Here is a 16096-nt window from a genome sequence, read left to right on the forward strand (position 1 = left end):
CCGAGTAGATTTCATAATTAATGACGAGTTACCTAAGATGATATTTAAGCTATAAGAGAATATGTTTTAATAAATTCAAAACGTTGTGACTATGTTAGAATTAAATTAGGATAAGAATATTATGTAAAAGTGATGCTACGGCGAAGAAAAACTTATGTAAACTGCCTTAAGAAATAAACGTATTTATGGAAAAAAAAGGCACGCTTCATATCCATTCAACTAATTTTTTAGTTGAATTAGAGAAATAAAACGTTGTTTTCAACCAACATAAATGGTTGAGTTGGTTTCTGCAATTAGCAGCTATATGGCGCTCGTTAACACCGTAATGACTACTAGCCACTAGATGGCACACTACTACCGAAAATAATTCCAGTCGGGGTTATCTTTTCTATATTTGCAGGTATAAATACGATGTTGAATTGGAGAAAAAGACATAAGCGAAACATAAACTTGTTTTTGAAAAATTTTACTTCTAAATCGCTGTTTTCTTCATTCGACTTCGCGAAATCGACTCTCTCACTGAAAACTTTGAGCACTCGGAAAACAAAAACCGAATACATATACAATTAGAATGCAACAAACTCACTTCACTGTTCCGCCTAAAAACATTATTACGCACAATCGCTTCAAATGCGCACAAATTCTGAATAAATCCACTTTCTACTAAGATTTTACGTCATGATACGTCATGGATATATCGTATCACATATGAAAAGCTTCAAAACAATTAGAAAGCAATTTCAAGACTCTCCCTTTTAGCTTTTTAATGGATTGTTTTGCCCGGAATGAGAAGATACAAAAAAACATCATTTGACGTGTACAATTAGAGTGCAACAATCGAAACTCACTTCACTGTTTCGCGTAAAAACATTATCACCCAAAATCGCTTCAACTGCGCACAAATTCTGAATAAATACACTTTCCACTAACAGTTTACGTCATTTTTACATATCGGTTTAGAAATTTATATAGGGATATATAGTAACACATGCGAAAAACATCTAAACAATTTCCGAGCAGTTTCAACAAGACTGTCCCTTTTAGCTTTTTAATGGATTGTTTTGCTTTGACACTGCTGTCCTTCAGTAATGCGGTGATAGATAAATAGAATCAAAGTTTTTGATTTTAATAACGAAATTAGTTGTCAATGAGAATTTCGTGTTGGATTGAAATATTGCTGGTTTGTGTCCAGAATATTCGCCAACTAAACACATTCTCTAAAAATAAGAGTTTTTTTCAGCACAGTAAAATATAAATTTTAACTAATTTTATAGTTATTTTGGAAATTTTGTTGTTAAAATCAACTAATTCAAAAACAGTAATACGAATTAGGCGCAGAGCTAATTTCGGTCGTTCCGTGCGTTCACTTTTCTCGAAAATTACTGATTCGATTTCAACAAACATATACTCGTTTGGAAACTACCGCTGATTCTTTAAACATGTTCGAAGTTCAAATGGCTGTCACTTACGGTATCGGTGGTAACAGTTCGGCTGAAAAGTTCGTATCGTTTAATAGAAACACACATTTTTTTGCCAAAATTCGTTTTTATTATTCAACATAATTGCCATCAGAGGCGATACAGCGATTATAGCGATCTTCCAACTTACCAAACCATTTTTGTAGTACGATTTGTCCTTTGCCTCAAAATAGGCCTTAGTTTCAGCGATTGCCTCTTCATTGCTTCTAAATTTTTTACCAGCGAGCATTCTCTTGAGGTCTGAGAACAGGAAAAAGTCACTGGGGGCCAAATCTGGAGAATACGGTGGATGAGGGAGCAATTCGAAGCCCAATTCGTTCAATTTCAGCATGATTTTTATCGACTTGTGACACGGTGCATTGTCTTGATGAAACAAAACTTTTTTCTTCTTCAAATGAGGCCGTTTTTTTTAAATTTCGTCCTTCAAACGCTCCAATAACGCTATATAATAGTCACTGTTGATGGTTTTTCCCTTTTCAAGGTAGTCGATGAAAATTATACCATGCGAATCCCAAAATACAGACGCCATAACCTTACCGGCCGATTGTTGAGTCCTTCCACGCTTTGGGTTCGGTTCAGACGTGTATCCAGAATTATTTTTCGGGGGGTGTTTCAGAATATGTTGATCATTCATTCATCCATTCAAATGGAAATATTTATATAATTACTTCAAAAAAATGTTTGGCTGTAAAGTTGTTTGTTGAAAATCGTTCATTTTATAATTGACTTAAATATTTAAAGAGGAGTTTTCATAATATAATATTTTTTTTAGTTTCGGAGGGGGTTTGAACCTCTAAAACACCCCCCTGTATTCGCGCCTGGTTCGGTTCATCGCGTGCAGTCCACTCAGCTGACTGTCGATTGGACTCCGGAGTGAAGTGATGGAGCCATGTTTCGTCCATTGTTATATATCGACGAAAAAAATCGGTTTTATTTCGATATAACAGCTCCAAACACTGCTCAGAATCATCAATTCGTTGTTGTTTTTGATTGATTGTGAGCTCACGCGGCACCCATTTTGCACAAAGCTTTCTCATATCCAAATATTCGTGAATAATATGTTCAACACGTTCCTTTGATATCTTTAGGGTGTCAGCTATCTCGATCAACTTCACTTTATGGTCATTGAAAATCATTTTGTGGATTTTTTCCCGTATTCATCGGTAACAGCCTCTTTTGGACGTCCACTGCGTTCATCGTCTTCGGTGCTCATATGACCAGTACGAAATTTTGCAAACCACTTACGAATTGTTGCTTCGCCCGGTGCAGAGTCTGGATAACACTCATCAAGCCATTTTTTGGTATCGGCGGCACTTTTTTTCATCAAAAAGTAGTGTTTCATCAACACACGAAATTCCTTTTTTTTCAATTTTTTTCCACAATAACGAAAGTAGCTTCACTCAAAATGCAATATCTCACAAACTAATAATCAGACAGCTGTCAAATTTATACACGTATCTTTTGAAGGTTGGTACTAACTGAAAATGGTATAGATTTAATTCTGGTGGCGCCCTCTCATAGAAACGATACGAACTTTTCAGCTGATCTGTTATAATGGTATATAATGGTAATATTGCTCAATTTTCCCGGATATGGATGAACTGGTCTCAACAATTATATGCTCGTTCGTGATTAATATTAGGTTATGGATCGAGTTCAAAGATAATATGGCTGACACTTCAAATTTCGGAAATATAATCGCTCATGTGACATAATCGACAAATCAATTTTTTCGCATAATTACTTCTCAAAGTGACCTATGATCACTAGAAATGTTGCCGAGTATGTAACATAAAAGTTGAACCATGTTTTTGTGAACTACCCAAATCAATCTCAATGAAAATGAGTATCAATTAGTGTCGAAAATTATTTCAATAAAAAAACGCGTACATGAAATTTTCGAAAACTTTTTCAAGATCGAAAATTTTCAAACCTTAACCGCCGGGCAGCACCTCTTACGCATGTCCGATTTAGCTCAAATTTTGCATGAGGACATTTTTCGAGGTGCTTAAACTTTTGAGCGCTAGCACTTCACGAAATTAGAAGTGATCCCAAAATATTGGCATCCTTATATGTATAAGAGCGGTAAAAATCAACGTGTTTTGTCGGTTACGTTACTTATACCATCATATCTCTGGAACCAAAAGTCACAGCCATTTGATCTTTGAACTAGATCAATGGCCCGACAGTAGCTTTCAAGTGAGCCCAAGTTTGTTAAAATACTTTTACACCAAATTTTAATCAAATCAGGATATACAAAAAATAACAGTCGCTAACAGACAATGGGACCATGAGATTTTACATTTGAACCCAATTTTGCGAATATCAGATCAGTTTTTGTCATCTGCTGATGAATTCATCATGTGCCTGGAAAAAACGTGGTAGCAGTATCCGTCAATTTGCTGTAGTTATAAGGAAAACATTGGATAACCGTAAAGTGAAGCAGAAACTAAAGGATAAACCAGATGGTAAGGTGTTCTCATTGTTCGTCCTCTTAACGCACCTTTCCAAAATAGTAAATTTTTGTATCGCATATTGTTATTTCACTTTCTTGATTTGTTAGAACGACCAACTATCATAATATATTGTACAATAACGATTATGACAAAACTTAAACAGCTGTGAAGTTAACACCGTAATAAAAGTTTGGTGTGCAAACGTGTGCTGGCGTGTATTGTGAAACGCTCAATAAGCTAATACGTATGATCCAAAACCGATGACGTGGTGAACTGCCACCCGGTGTAATTAAACTTAATAACAATACTTATGTCATAGTGAAAACTTGAACAAATACAAGATATTCGTTGGAAACTTTTAACCACTCGTACTCCTTTTAACACATATAGAAACCTGTTTTAATCCACCTAGTGGTGTAATGATGCTCTCATGTTGATCATAACATCACAAATATTACTATAGAACTCGCAAAAACAACTGTTCATTGAATAGAAAAGTTTGTTCGAACTTAGTTTAACAAACTTTACAAATTCTGTTTATCCTGTAGATCTGGAACCGGAAGTAGTGTATAAAACAAATTTAGGAATTCCGTATGAAACTGTAAAACTTTTCCTTTGAACCTATAATAATAATAATAATAATAATAATAATAATAATAATAATAATAATAATAATAATAATAATAATAATAATAATAATAATAATAATAATAATAATAATAATAATAATAATAATAATACTAATAATAATAATAATAATAATAATAATAATAATAATAATAATAATAATAATAATAATGATATTAATAATAATAATAATAATAATAATAATAATAATAATAATAATAATAATAATAATAATAATAATAATATTGATTACATTACAGGCTGTGAAAATTTCTTATATTTTCAAATAAATTTCTATTCATTGACGTTTTTACCTTTCATATAAATATAAAAAATAGGTATAGAATTCGCTCAAATTTAAGGAAAGTTTTCCGAGGCCCGGAGAATCTGCGATTCATTTCGACGAACTGAGCAAATGTCCGTATGTATGTTGTCAACAAAGAGATCGAGTTCTTAGAGATGGCTGGACCGATTTTGATCAAACTAGTCGCAAATGAAAGGTCTCCCGTCATCCTGAACGCTATTGAATGGTTTTTAGATTGGATGTTTACTTTTTGAGTTATACGAAGTTATATGTCAAAATTTTTAGTTTTTTGACAATATCTGTCACAATTGACCTAGAAAACAGAATATATTTTTAGACTTAGATTCCGTACGGTAATAGCTATCCCACAAGCTATAGATTGCTGAAATCCGTCCATTTTTAACGGAGATTTGTGTAAACGATTTTTCGCCTTATTCCAGTAGCATGAGTTCTACGCGCTTGATGATAAATCGATGTTTCGGAGGAAAGTGAAACACGATTTTCAAAACTTTTTTATGCAATTGTTTCTTAGCACCTAAAAGACTATGCACAGCACCGTTTTTCATGACGTTCCGAATTTAACACGGTTCGTTTTTAACAACATAAACGTTCGAACATGACATACGTATTAGAAATATTTGATGACAGTATTTTCAAATTCAAAAGAATTTCATATTTATATTGATGTATACTGCTTGCAACAATAATTGCTGGAAGAACACAACTTTTTACACCCTTATACCATTCGAAGAAGTTCGTCGAAATAATCAAATTTGTGTATGAAATATAATTTCAATAATATTTCTCGAAGATGGCTTAACTGATGTGATGTGATGTGATGTGAAGTGAAGCCACCATCAGTTCAAGGACTTGCCAGTGGATGCGGGTAGACTTACAGTAGCCCCGATATGACTCATCCACTCACCTTCTTACTATAGCTGTTACCGAAAAGCGAACAAAAAGGGTTGGGCGGATATGTAAGTAGAGTCACATACTCGTATTCCGCGGGAATAAAAGATGCTCTTCCAACCATAATATCCAGTGCATGGATGGAGCATATCGCTATACATGCTTGAACCCGCCTGATGGTTTGTTTGAAAAGGGCGCGTCAGACTCATTTCAAACCTTCAGAAGGAAACAAGTTTCATTCAAGTGACTTGGGCTGGCTATCCACAATCCCTCGTCCAGTCATCAATTCGTCCGATGCCCTGATGCTCCCTCCTCTTTACGCCCCGTGCAAAATGTTTTATATTGATAAATACAATGAAACATAGTGTAATGAAATTATTATAACATAAAATGATATAATAGATTACAAAATAATATAATATAACATAATATAATATATTTTAATTTAATATAATATAATACAATGTTATATAATATAATATAATATAATATATTATAAAACAATATATAAAATAACAGTTAATGTAGAGTGTCAGTTATGCTCTTCTATCTTCGCAATACTGCAGAAAGTAGAATATTTCTCTTCTAATAACAATAGTATCCACATCTATAAAAATAATATATGTTACTATTATTGATGACAAATTAATAATAATAACAATAAATATTGTAATGAAAATAATGATAAAAATCAATATTATATAGAACAATGAAATATATAATAAATAATATAATGAATAAAATGATATGTTGCGATATGCTATGATATTATATTACTTGAATTCATATGTCATTTCTCATCCTCTCATTCTGCATCAACGCATTCTTTCGACCAATTGTCACCACAGACACACGTGTAGACATGAAACAGGAACCAGTGAGGATCAAGCTCACCTTGTGACGACCTTGATAGTTAGTTAAAAGATTACTTTAAAAATGATAACTTATAAGGAAAACAAATTTATATTTTGCGCAGAGGTACGTAGTACTACTCATAATAAACCCTATTATATAATATAATATAATACAACATAATGCAATATAATATAACATAATATAATACAATATAATATGATATAATGCAATGCAGTATAATACCATACAACATATTATATAATAACATAAAATAGTGTAAGACGATAATATATGAAACAATATGCTATGATACAATATAACAGTTAATGTCGCAGTGTAAGTTACGCTCTTCTAATAATAATAATAATAATAATAATAATAATAATAATAATAATAATAATAATAATAATAATAATAATAATAATAATAATAATAATAATAATAATAATAATAATAATAATAATAGATGATGTAATAAACAACAGAATTATATGTTGTAATATACTATGATAAACATTGCACTTTAGGATGGGCTTCAACCTACAAGCTATTTCGCACCCTCTCCTTCTGCTACTAACGCAGAAGTCGATAGCACCCAGTCGACGCCGTTCTATTGACCAAATGTCATCATAGACGCTCGGGGAGGCATGAGATAGGGACTTGTGAGGACTTAGTTATCTCACCATTTGACGACCTCTCGAAGATGGCTTAACTGATTTATACAAACTTAGACTCATATGAACAGTCCTATGCTCCCATATATGGTTTCTGAATATCATTTGGATCTGACTTCTGGTTCCGGAACAACAGAATGATATATGTAATGAAATTAAAATATATTTTTTTCCAGACATACGTTTATTTCTTAAGGCAATTTACATATGTTCCTCTTCGCCGTAGCATAACTTTCACATAGAATCCTTATCCTAATATAATTCTAATATAATCACGACGATTTGAATTTAATAAAACATGTTCCTCTTCCTTTTTAAATATCATATAATTTGAACTAAACGATTAACTGCTATATGTTATAAAATTAGCTGAAATTTTTATACATTTTGTTGATAATTTCATAAACTTTTTCGAGTTTTTTTGTATCAGCACATTTCTATTCAAATTTAGCTATTGGATGAACTAATGGACGCAGTAGGAGTCAGAACTAAACTGAAATGATAAAAAAGCTTCATGTATGGAAGGTCACGACAAGCAATAACGTCTCGAACTAGGAAATTTGATAGTCTACCTTGGGTGCACAAAGAATTTATTAGTTGAGACCTGACATCACGATACTCCACGCATGCCCAAACGACATGATCAATATCGCGATAAACTCCGCCACAAGCACAATGATTAGTCTCGGAATGTCCGATTCAATGGAGATGTGCATAAAATTAGAATAATGTCACTCATTTTGTTCGAACCTCGAACTGGTCTTAAGGTCCCATAAAAACTGCTTGTTTTCTAATCATATTCGACTTCCGGTTCAGGAGATACAGGGTGATTAGTGTAAAAATTTCACATAAATTTATCGGGTTTACAGATTTTGAGAGTCGATGACTTATTTCAGTTTTACTGGTATTCGGTTTTCAATCCCGGAAGGTATCCAAAAAATTGTATGTGGAACGCACTACGATTTCTCTAAAATGGCTACAATGATTTTCAAAAATTTCGAATCTAATAATCAATTAGGCGCATTTAATTGATTTCGGCTACATCGATTTCCGAATTCTGTTTACAAAGGTATCGGGAATAGAGAAGCTAAAAGAAGGCCAAAACGAATTCAATAAAAAAAATTCAAATTAAAATAAACTTATGGTTCCATACAAAATTTATAAATTTTATCCGATTCCGATTTCCAATTTAAAAATTACACGGTAATGAGTTTTTTTTAATTCAAACCGTCGTAGAAAATAACGATACCAAAAACACTTCAAAGTTGGGGTCAAACCTTTTTCAATTTATTCGTCATACTAATTCATGAACATACGATTTTGATTTATGCTGGTCTCTGAATAACGTTTCTGGAAGTACCATAAGTAATGACCAAAACTTTAAAAAAGAACTCTCACATGGAATGCTCGATCGATTGTCACACGTTTAGATTGAAATGAATAATTTTAAGGTTTCATACAATTTCTATCTTTGATTCGTCTTGCAGTTTCAAAATTTTAATTGCAATTATTAAAAATAATTGCATGAAAACTTAAAACAACGAAGAATATTAACGCAAAAACAACATGCTGATTTATAAAAAAAAGGTATTATCCCACTGCTAGGTGAATTAATTACGTTTTTATTTTTTTTGCCGCACTTATCATAAAATAGCTAAAATTTATATCAACCGCAGCACTGTCTTTTACCAATATCACACGCCAGTAGCAGACATCCGTAACCGTTTCGATTTTTTCATAGCTTGCATCGTTAGTTGAAAACTTTGACACTCATCGCCCTGTAACTGCGGAATCGGAAGTCGGATTCGAATGAAATTTCACAGCAGCTTTAAAGACAATATGAGCTCTAATTAGATTCAAAATTTGTGGAAATCGGTTCAAGCATCGCTGAGAAATCGAAATGAATTTTATCTTTGGAACTTTTCTTCACTAGTTTCGGTGCTTCCGGAACAGGAAAAAGGGGAATCAGTAGTTCCGAATTACGTTTTTATGCCCACAAACTAACAAGTTCTAAGAACTAGAAGAATTTATGAGAAAGTTTTATGAGATCTGTACCTGTTTTTGATCATCGTTCGTAAAAAAATACTCATGAAATTGGTAATTTTCCACTTATCACCGAAAGTCGGATCCGGATAAAATGTTCTAGAAATTTTTAGAAATCTTCAAGACCTTTCATTTGAAAATCGATTCTAAGTTTATGAAAATCGGTTGAGCCGTTTTAGAAAAGATTAAGTGCACATTTTTTCACTAATTTTCACATATTACCATGTATCTTCGGAGCCGGACGTCGAATCCAAATGAAATTCATTAACAGGCTATGGGACCATAAGACCTTCCGTTTGAATATAAGTTTGTGCAAATCGGTTGAAAATCTCTAAAAAAAATTGAGTGCATATTTTTTCCATTTTTATGGTGCATATCATCCTGTATCTCCGAAGCCGGAAGTCAGATCAGGATGAAATTCAATAGCAGGCTAAGGGACTATGAGACCTTTCATTCCAATTTAAGTTTGCGATAATCGGTTTAGCCATCTCCGAGAAAAGTGAGTGCATATTTTCGTTACATACATGACATTCGGGCCGCCGGGCCTCAGTTAAAAAGTCGGTTTTCATAGTGATTCTATATGAGAAAGGCAAAAAAGGCTAAGCTCTAAGACTAAAATCTAAAATTTTCCAAAGCTTGAGAACGTCGTTGGAACTGGTTCACCCCACAGACAGTGAGCTGAGCAGTGCGGTGAGGAGTTCAGGAAGTAGTGTCATAATTAATTCTCAGAAGTGAATGGCGATTATGTGGAAAAACAAATCCAATATTATAGAACAGCCTTTACTTATCGAATATGTCTCATAGCAATATAAAAATACAAACCTCAAAAATGATGAGAATACGAATTTAAATGACTTGCTATCCCGAAATTAAGATACTTTTTTTAGATCTATACAACTATCCTTAGATCATTTTTTGTATACGAGGTCTCTGTTTGGTGGCATTCAGTAAAAGTTTAGTCCTCTAAAGATTGGTCTTTAAAGTCTTGACGAGAGCATTTTCTTGTATGTTATGTATAATCGGCTCTACCTTAAGGAATCTACGATAAAATATTTATTTTAGGCAGTCAAGGCACTTCTTTCAAATGACTCGCGATCAAAGATGACGATTTCATGCTCAACTCAACTTGATTAACTTTGCATTTTGTACGCTCAGCATTCTTCTATCAGCATTCCTCAATTAATTACTGCCTCATAAATTGTGGAATCATTCGACTTTCGTCCGGAGGTGCAAAATTATATCAGTTTCGTAAAATTGAAAATTCTCGGGATGGCAGATTTTATTAATGTACATTTTGATAGGGAAATATTCATCAACATTCCGGGGGGTTAGAAATCCAATTTGTTTTATGTCGTCTTTCTATTCCACTCTCTGCACAATTCCTTTCCTATCTAGAAAATTCATAAGAATCCAAGTCATTTTTACTAATGCTGTATCGGAATATACTGATTAGAATAAGAAACATTCTCTCATGTGAAAAGCTACGCTTATGAACAAAAGCAAAATAGTTATTCCTTGAAGATAATAATCATTATCTTAGGTACAGGATTGCTAAGAAGTATTTGAATTATTAATGATTGTAGCGGATGCTAAATAGTGACCAGTGTATTTCGTTTTAATTGACTCATAAGCGCTTCTTGTATATCGTTGAGGTCCAGGCACGAGCAGTAACCCGATCCGTAATGAGTAATTGAAATGATTGTTTTGCGAGTAGAAAGTAAGAAATTAAGAGATCAGTCCATCAGTCAGATTGAAATACACAATCACAGATTAGAAAGATTTTTAAATCTAAGTGCGCTTTCTAGATAGCATATACAAAGAAAAGAACATTATGAATTAAATACTTTTATAAATCTTCTTTTTCAGCTACTCAAAAATCCACGGGATCGTTTGTCTTCTGGTGTGCATCTTTGGTAGTATAGCAAACGTATTGAACGTTATGGTTCTAACGAGACGAGAGATGCGTTCGCCAACTAATACCATCTTAACAGGATTAGCGATTGCCGATTTGCTGGTGATGCTTGATTATTTGCCCTATGCCGTCTACACGAGCCCATATACAAAATTTTCCCGAGAGGAACGATTAACCTATAGCTGGAGTTGGTACGTCATTTTCCATTCAATTTTTGCGCAAATTTGCCACACTATATCAATTTGGCTGACAGTGACTTTAGCTGTATGGCGGTACATTGCAGTAGCATACCCACAAAGAAATCGCATATGGTGTGGCATGGCAAACACTTTAATCGCAATCACCAGCTCATATATAGTCTGTCCATTGCTGGGAATACCGCTCTATCTGACATTTAGCATAAAAGCACATGTAGAACTGTTAGGAAACGATGGAAATCCTTACAAAGCGATTAGTAATGGTCCAGCAAGAAATGTTACCCTCTACAGAACACTTCCCTCCGAACTAGCAGAGAGAAGCCCAGTGATGCTGAATGTGAACTTCTGGATATACAGCGTGGTGATAAAACTGATTCCATGTATCGCACTTACGATACTTAGCCTGCGCTTAATTGCTGCATTGCTGGAAGCGAAACACCGTAGGAAACAGCTCACGGGTAATTCGAATTGTATGAAGCAAATTGTTGACGGACGAGTCGTCGATGTGGATCAAAGGAAAAACTGCAAACACATGGACAAGGAAAAGCAAACGGACCGCACTACTCGAATGCTACTGGCGGTTTTGTTACTTTTCCTAATCACAGAATTTCCACAAGGAATTCTAGGACTGTTGAGCGCACTGCTGGGCAAGCACTTCTTCTATAATTGCTATTTGAAGCTTGGTGAGTATCAAACCGTGTCGATGAACGATGTGAAGAGTGTCGAGAGGGAATTTTCGCGTATCTGATTTTTGCATTTTAATTAATTACGCTTCCACCTTCTATGTTGTGACACTAAGCAGAAATAACCATACTGCTTTATTCAAGCGATAACCCGTCATTCCAAAAAGTTTACTATTTTATTGCATAACGGTAACATTGCGTACCTACTCGTATGGTAGAGTTTTCAACTCTTCTACATGAAATACTTCAAGGTAGATGATGTTGCAGTAGCGAGAAGTCTTGTTGCTAGCTGACAAGGATACTAAAACACTATTTTGGAGACATGTGCGGCAAAATGAGTTTCGTTACACGCACGTTTCCAATATACACAACCCAAGAATGTTATTAATTATTTTAGTTATAGTTAATTTGCTCAACATTGGAAAGTTTCTTTACTCTCACGTTGCTTGTCTAAACCTAAGAGAACCTCTAGCGCTAGCGATTTCAATTTAAAAAACTAATCATGCGAATAGTGAACTACATCCACTTTATTGTTATTTCCATCAACACGTTTCAGAACTCAGAATTTTATGTACCATTCAATATTCATAGTTTTCATCGAAATTGTTGCTAGTTCTTGTTACAATTCCTTGCACGTAGTATACCGCATTAGTATGTACCTAAAGGGAATCAGTGTTAAATAAGCATTTACCTCACGCACGAAAAGCTACTTTCTGAGTCATAGAATTCATTTCCGCAATTGTGATTGTAATATTTTATTGATTATTCAGCCCATGAGAAACGCTACAACATCAATGTGAGGTTGCAAAATGTGAAAAGCTTCGGTTTCTGCTCTACTGTAATTTGAATTGAATGTATCCAGCTTGAGGTCTAGTGTTATGAATTGATATAGGATAGTTTACTCTAAACATTGATTTCTAATGGTAATGGTGCACTTAACCGATCGTTTCGACCTGTTGGTAACGACGTACACATTTTAAGGTTCTATTTACAATCTTAGGAAAACAGCCATTGTTGAAGAACGAAAAAGCAATTTTCACCTTCATTAAATTTTCGTTTAAACTGTTCATATGTTTAGAATATAATCATTAACGAAGGAACCTATATGATTTTATCATGAAATCAGGTTTAGTTGTGTTGGCTAAATGTTTTTATAGGACAAAAATAATATAAACTTTCATGTTTAATCGTACATGTTATGTTTTGCACAGATTTAGTAGCCAATTTAAGGGCTAGTAATATGATTTTACTTGTTTGTTTGTTTATTTCGGAGCAAGGAAAAGTTTCCTGGATGATGATGATGATGATGATGATGGTCCCACCTCATACCCCTACAAAGGTGTGAGCAGAACGAGTTATCTAAATGATAATTAATATTTTGCACATATCTTAACCAGTAAACAAAACAAAACGATCTGATCAATCTAGCAGGTATTGATTCTTCTTCAAAAGAACGACTGACCACAAAATAACATTCAAATATTTCGGATTTACTATCCAGGGTTAATCAAGAAAATTTCCAACCCGGGAAGATCCTTGATCACATCAGGAATCGAACCCGATATCTTTACCAGTATCAGACAGTAATTCACCTGGCCCTTCCCGCCGGACCAGTTCATCGCTACACACATCAGCTACGATGGAGTAACGAGACTGCGGATGAGCAGAGCCAAGCCCAATTCCATCAACAACTGTCGATCCCAATTAATCTCCCGAATCAATTCCTTAAATTATTAATCAAACCTTGCGATCAAGGTCAAGAGCAAACTTAACACACTGAATGCTAAGGCTCTTCGGCCAGTCCTATTCGCTTTCCAAATAGTCACTACCTGCTTCGCGCGCGAGGCTCAAACGTTTGTAGACTGCTCATTATTTTTAACTCTCAAACAAACTAAAAATCCATCATCATCATACCGAACATAGTAACTTAATTCGTCTCACAATAATATATAAAAAGAAAAAGAAAATACAATCTTCGTAATACGTAAAAAAAATAAAAAATCTAAAAAATTTGAACTAACTAACTAAATATTTGCTTACAAAGCGGACTTTATGTGTGAAATACATAACCTTTTGAACTCCACCAATGTCGCCGCGCGCCTGATTTCTCTTGGCATCGAATTGAAAAAACTTATTCCCTTGTACAACAATGAGTTTTGCGATCTGGCTAACAGAAAGCTTGGTGTTCTAGCATCAGATGCGTTTCTAGTATTGTACCTATGCAAATCAGTTCCTCTTTCAATTCGATCACACAAATATCGAGGCAGCATGTCGTTTAATATCTTGAAAATAAATACCATGGTTAAGTAGTAAATTCTCTGTTTCACTGAAAGCCATTGTAATGCGTTCAGTAGAAAACCTGACGAGGTATATCTACTACATTTTAGAATTAATCGCATGATTTTATTTTGCAGTCGCTGTAATCTCAAGATTTGTGTGTTATTAGCAAGAAACAGAATGGATGGGCAAAAGTCAATGTGTGGTGAAATGACTGTTTTATACAAAAGAATCTTACTATGGGTCGTTAAGTCATTTTTCAAACGACATAATACACCATACTTTTTGGCAATCTTCTTGATGACGTTATTGATATGAGATTTGAATGTTAACTTTTCATCAATTATGACTCCAAGATACTTCATTTCTCTAACGCGATCAATAGTTTCACCATCAATTTCCACATTGGCGTCATGACCGGTGAAGAAGAAATAACCATATATTTAGTTTTCGCGACGTTTAGTTTCAGTTGCTTAAATTTTAACCATCGAACCAGCGAACTTAGATCCTCGTTTAAATGTGCAACAGTTTCATTGAAATCTTTAGCCGTAATGAACAGAACAGTATCATCAGCAAACAAATTTATATCACAGAAACGTAATACTCGCTTCATATCATTAATATACATAATAAATAGAATAGGACCTAACACACTTCCCTGAGGCACACCAAGTGAATTACCGAGGGAACTAGACACTACATCGTTAAAAACAGTCTTTTGAGATCTACCACATAAATAGTTTTCAAACCATTCATGTGCCATTCCCCCGATGCCAAAACGCCGCAATGTCTGCAACAATAAAGGTCTTGAAATTGTTTCAAAGGCTCTCTTCAGATCCAAGAACACAGCAAAAATACTCTCTTTGGCTTCGATTTTCTCCTTCCATTTTGCCAATACTAGGTTCAAAGCGGTTTCACAAGAGTGACCCTTACGATATCCCGATTGTTCCGGTATTAGCAAACTGTTAGAGTTCAAATAGTTAATCAGCTGATCTTTAACAACAAGTTCAAGAATTTTTTCCAGTGTGTGCAGCATGTTAATGGGACGGTACTCCTCTGCTTTATCCGTTCCAGTAACCTTGGGGATAGGAACCACCAGAGATTCTTTCCACACTTTTGGTACGTGCCCCGTGTACAACGATTCATTTACCAAATCCAGTAGATCGTGTCCGATAACATGAAAGCAATCCTGTATCACCTTTGAGTTTACATTGTCAATACCAGTCGATTTTCCCAAATTGAAACAAATATTTTTCAATTGTTCAAAAGTGATTGGTTGAAATTCATCAAGTCTACAATAGTTATTCATCGGCTGTGTTATTTCAACAGGTTCACCAACCAATTCAATACTTTGATTGATCTGCTGAACACTATTTATGAAATAACTGTTGAACTTTTCAGATACAATTTGTTCTGTGTGCTCTTCTATACCGTTAAAAGTTATGGTTTTCGATGCACTATGTGTAGGCTTGATCAACTGTTTGAGAATTTTCCATAACTCTCTGCTGTTTTGTTGATTTTGATTGATCTTCCTCTGTATGTATTCACATCTAGTCTTCTTCAGGGCCCGTGAATAAATATTTCGTGCTTGTGTATATCTACTCCAGTGACTATCATTGTTAGCTCTACAGAATCTCTTGTACTGCTTATCCCTCTCCCGTTTTAACCGTAAGAGGTCTAT

At 34.2% G+C, this 16096-nt stretch overlaps 1 protein-coding gene across 1 annotated transcript in view; it reads left to right on the plus strand.

Moving 5' to 3' along the window:
- Positions 1 to 16096, plus strand: part of LOC131435036 (G-protein coupled receptor dmsr-1-like) — a 172613-nt gene that overhangs the window by 89196 nt on the left and 67321 nt on the right. Inside the window, exon 3 of the mRNA XM_058602503.1 lies at positions 11213 to 12138. Within this exon, the coding sequence (XP_058458486.1) occupies positions 11213 to 12138 (926 nt within the window). The remainder of the gene's footprint in view (positions 1 to 11212; positions 12139 to 16096) is intronic.

This window comes from Malaya genurostris, chromosome 3 (genome assembly GCF_030247185.1).
Source record: "Malaya genurostris strain Urasoe2022 chromosome 3, Malgen_1.1, whole genome shotgun sequence".
In the NCBI taxonomy this organism is placed as follows: Eukaryota; Metazoa; Arthropoda; class Insecta; order Diptera; family Culicidae; genus Malaya; species Malaya genurostris.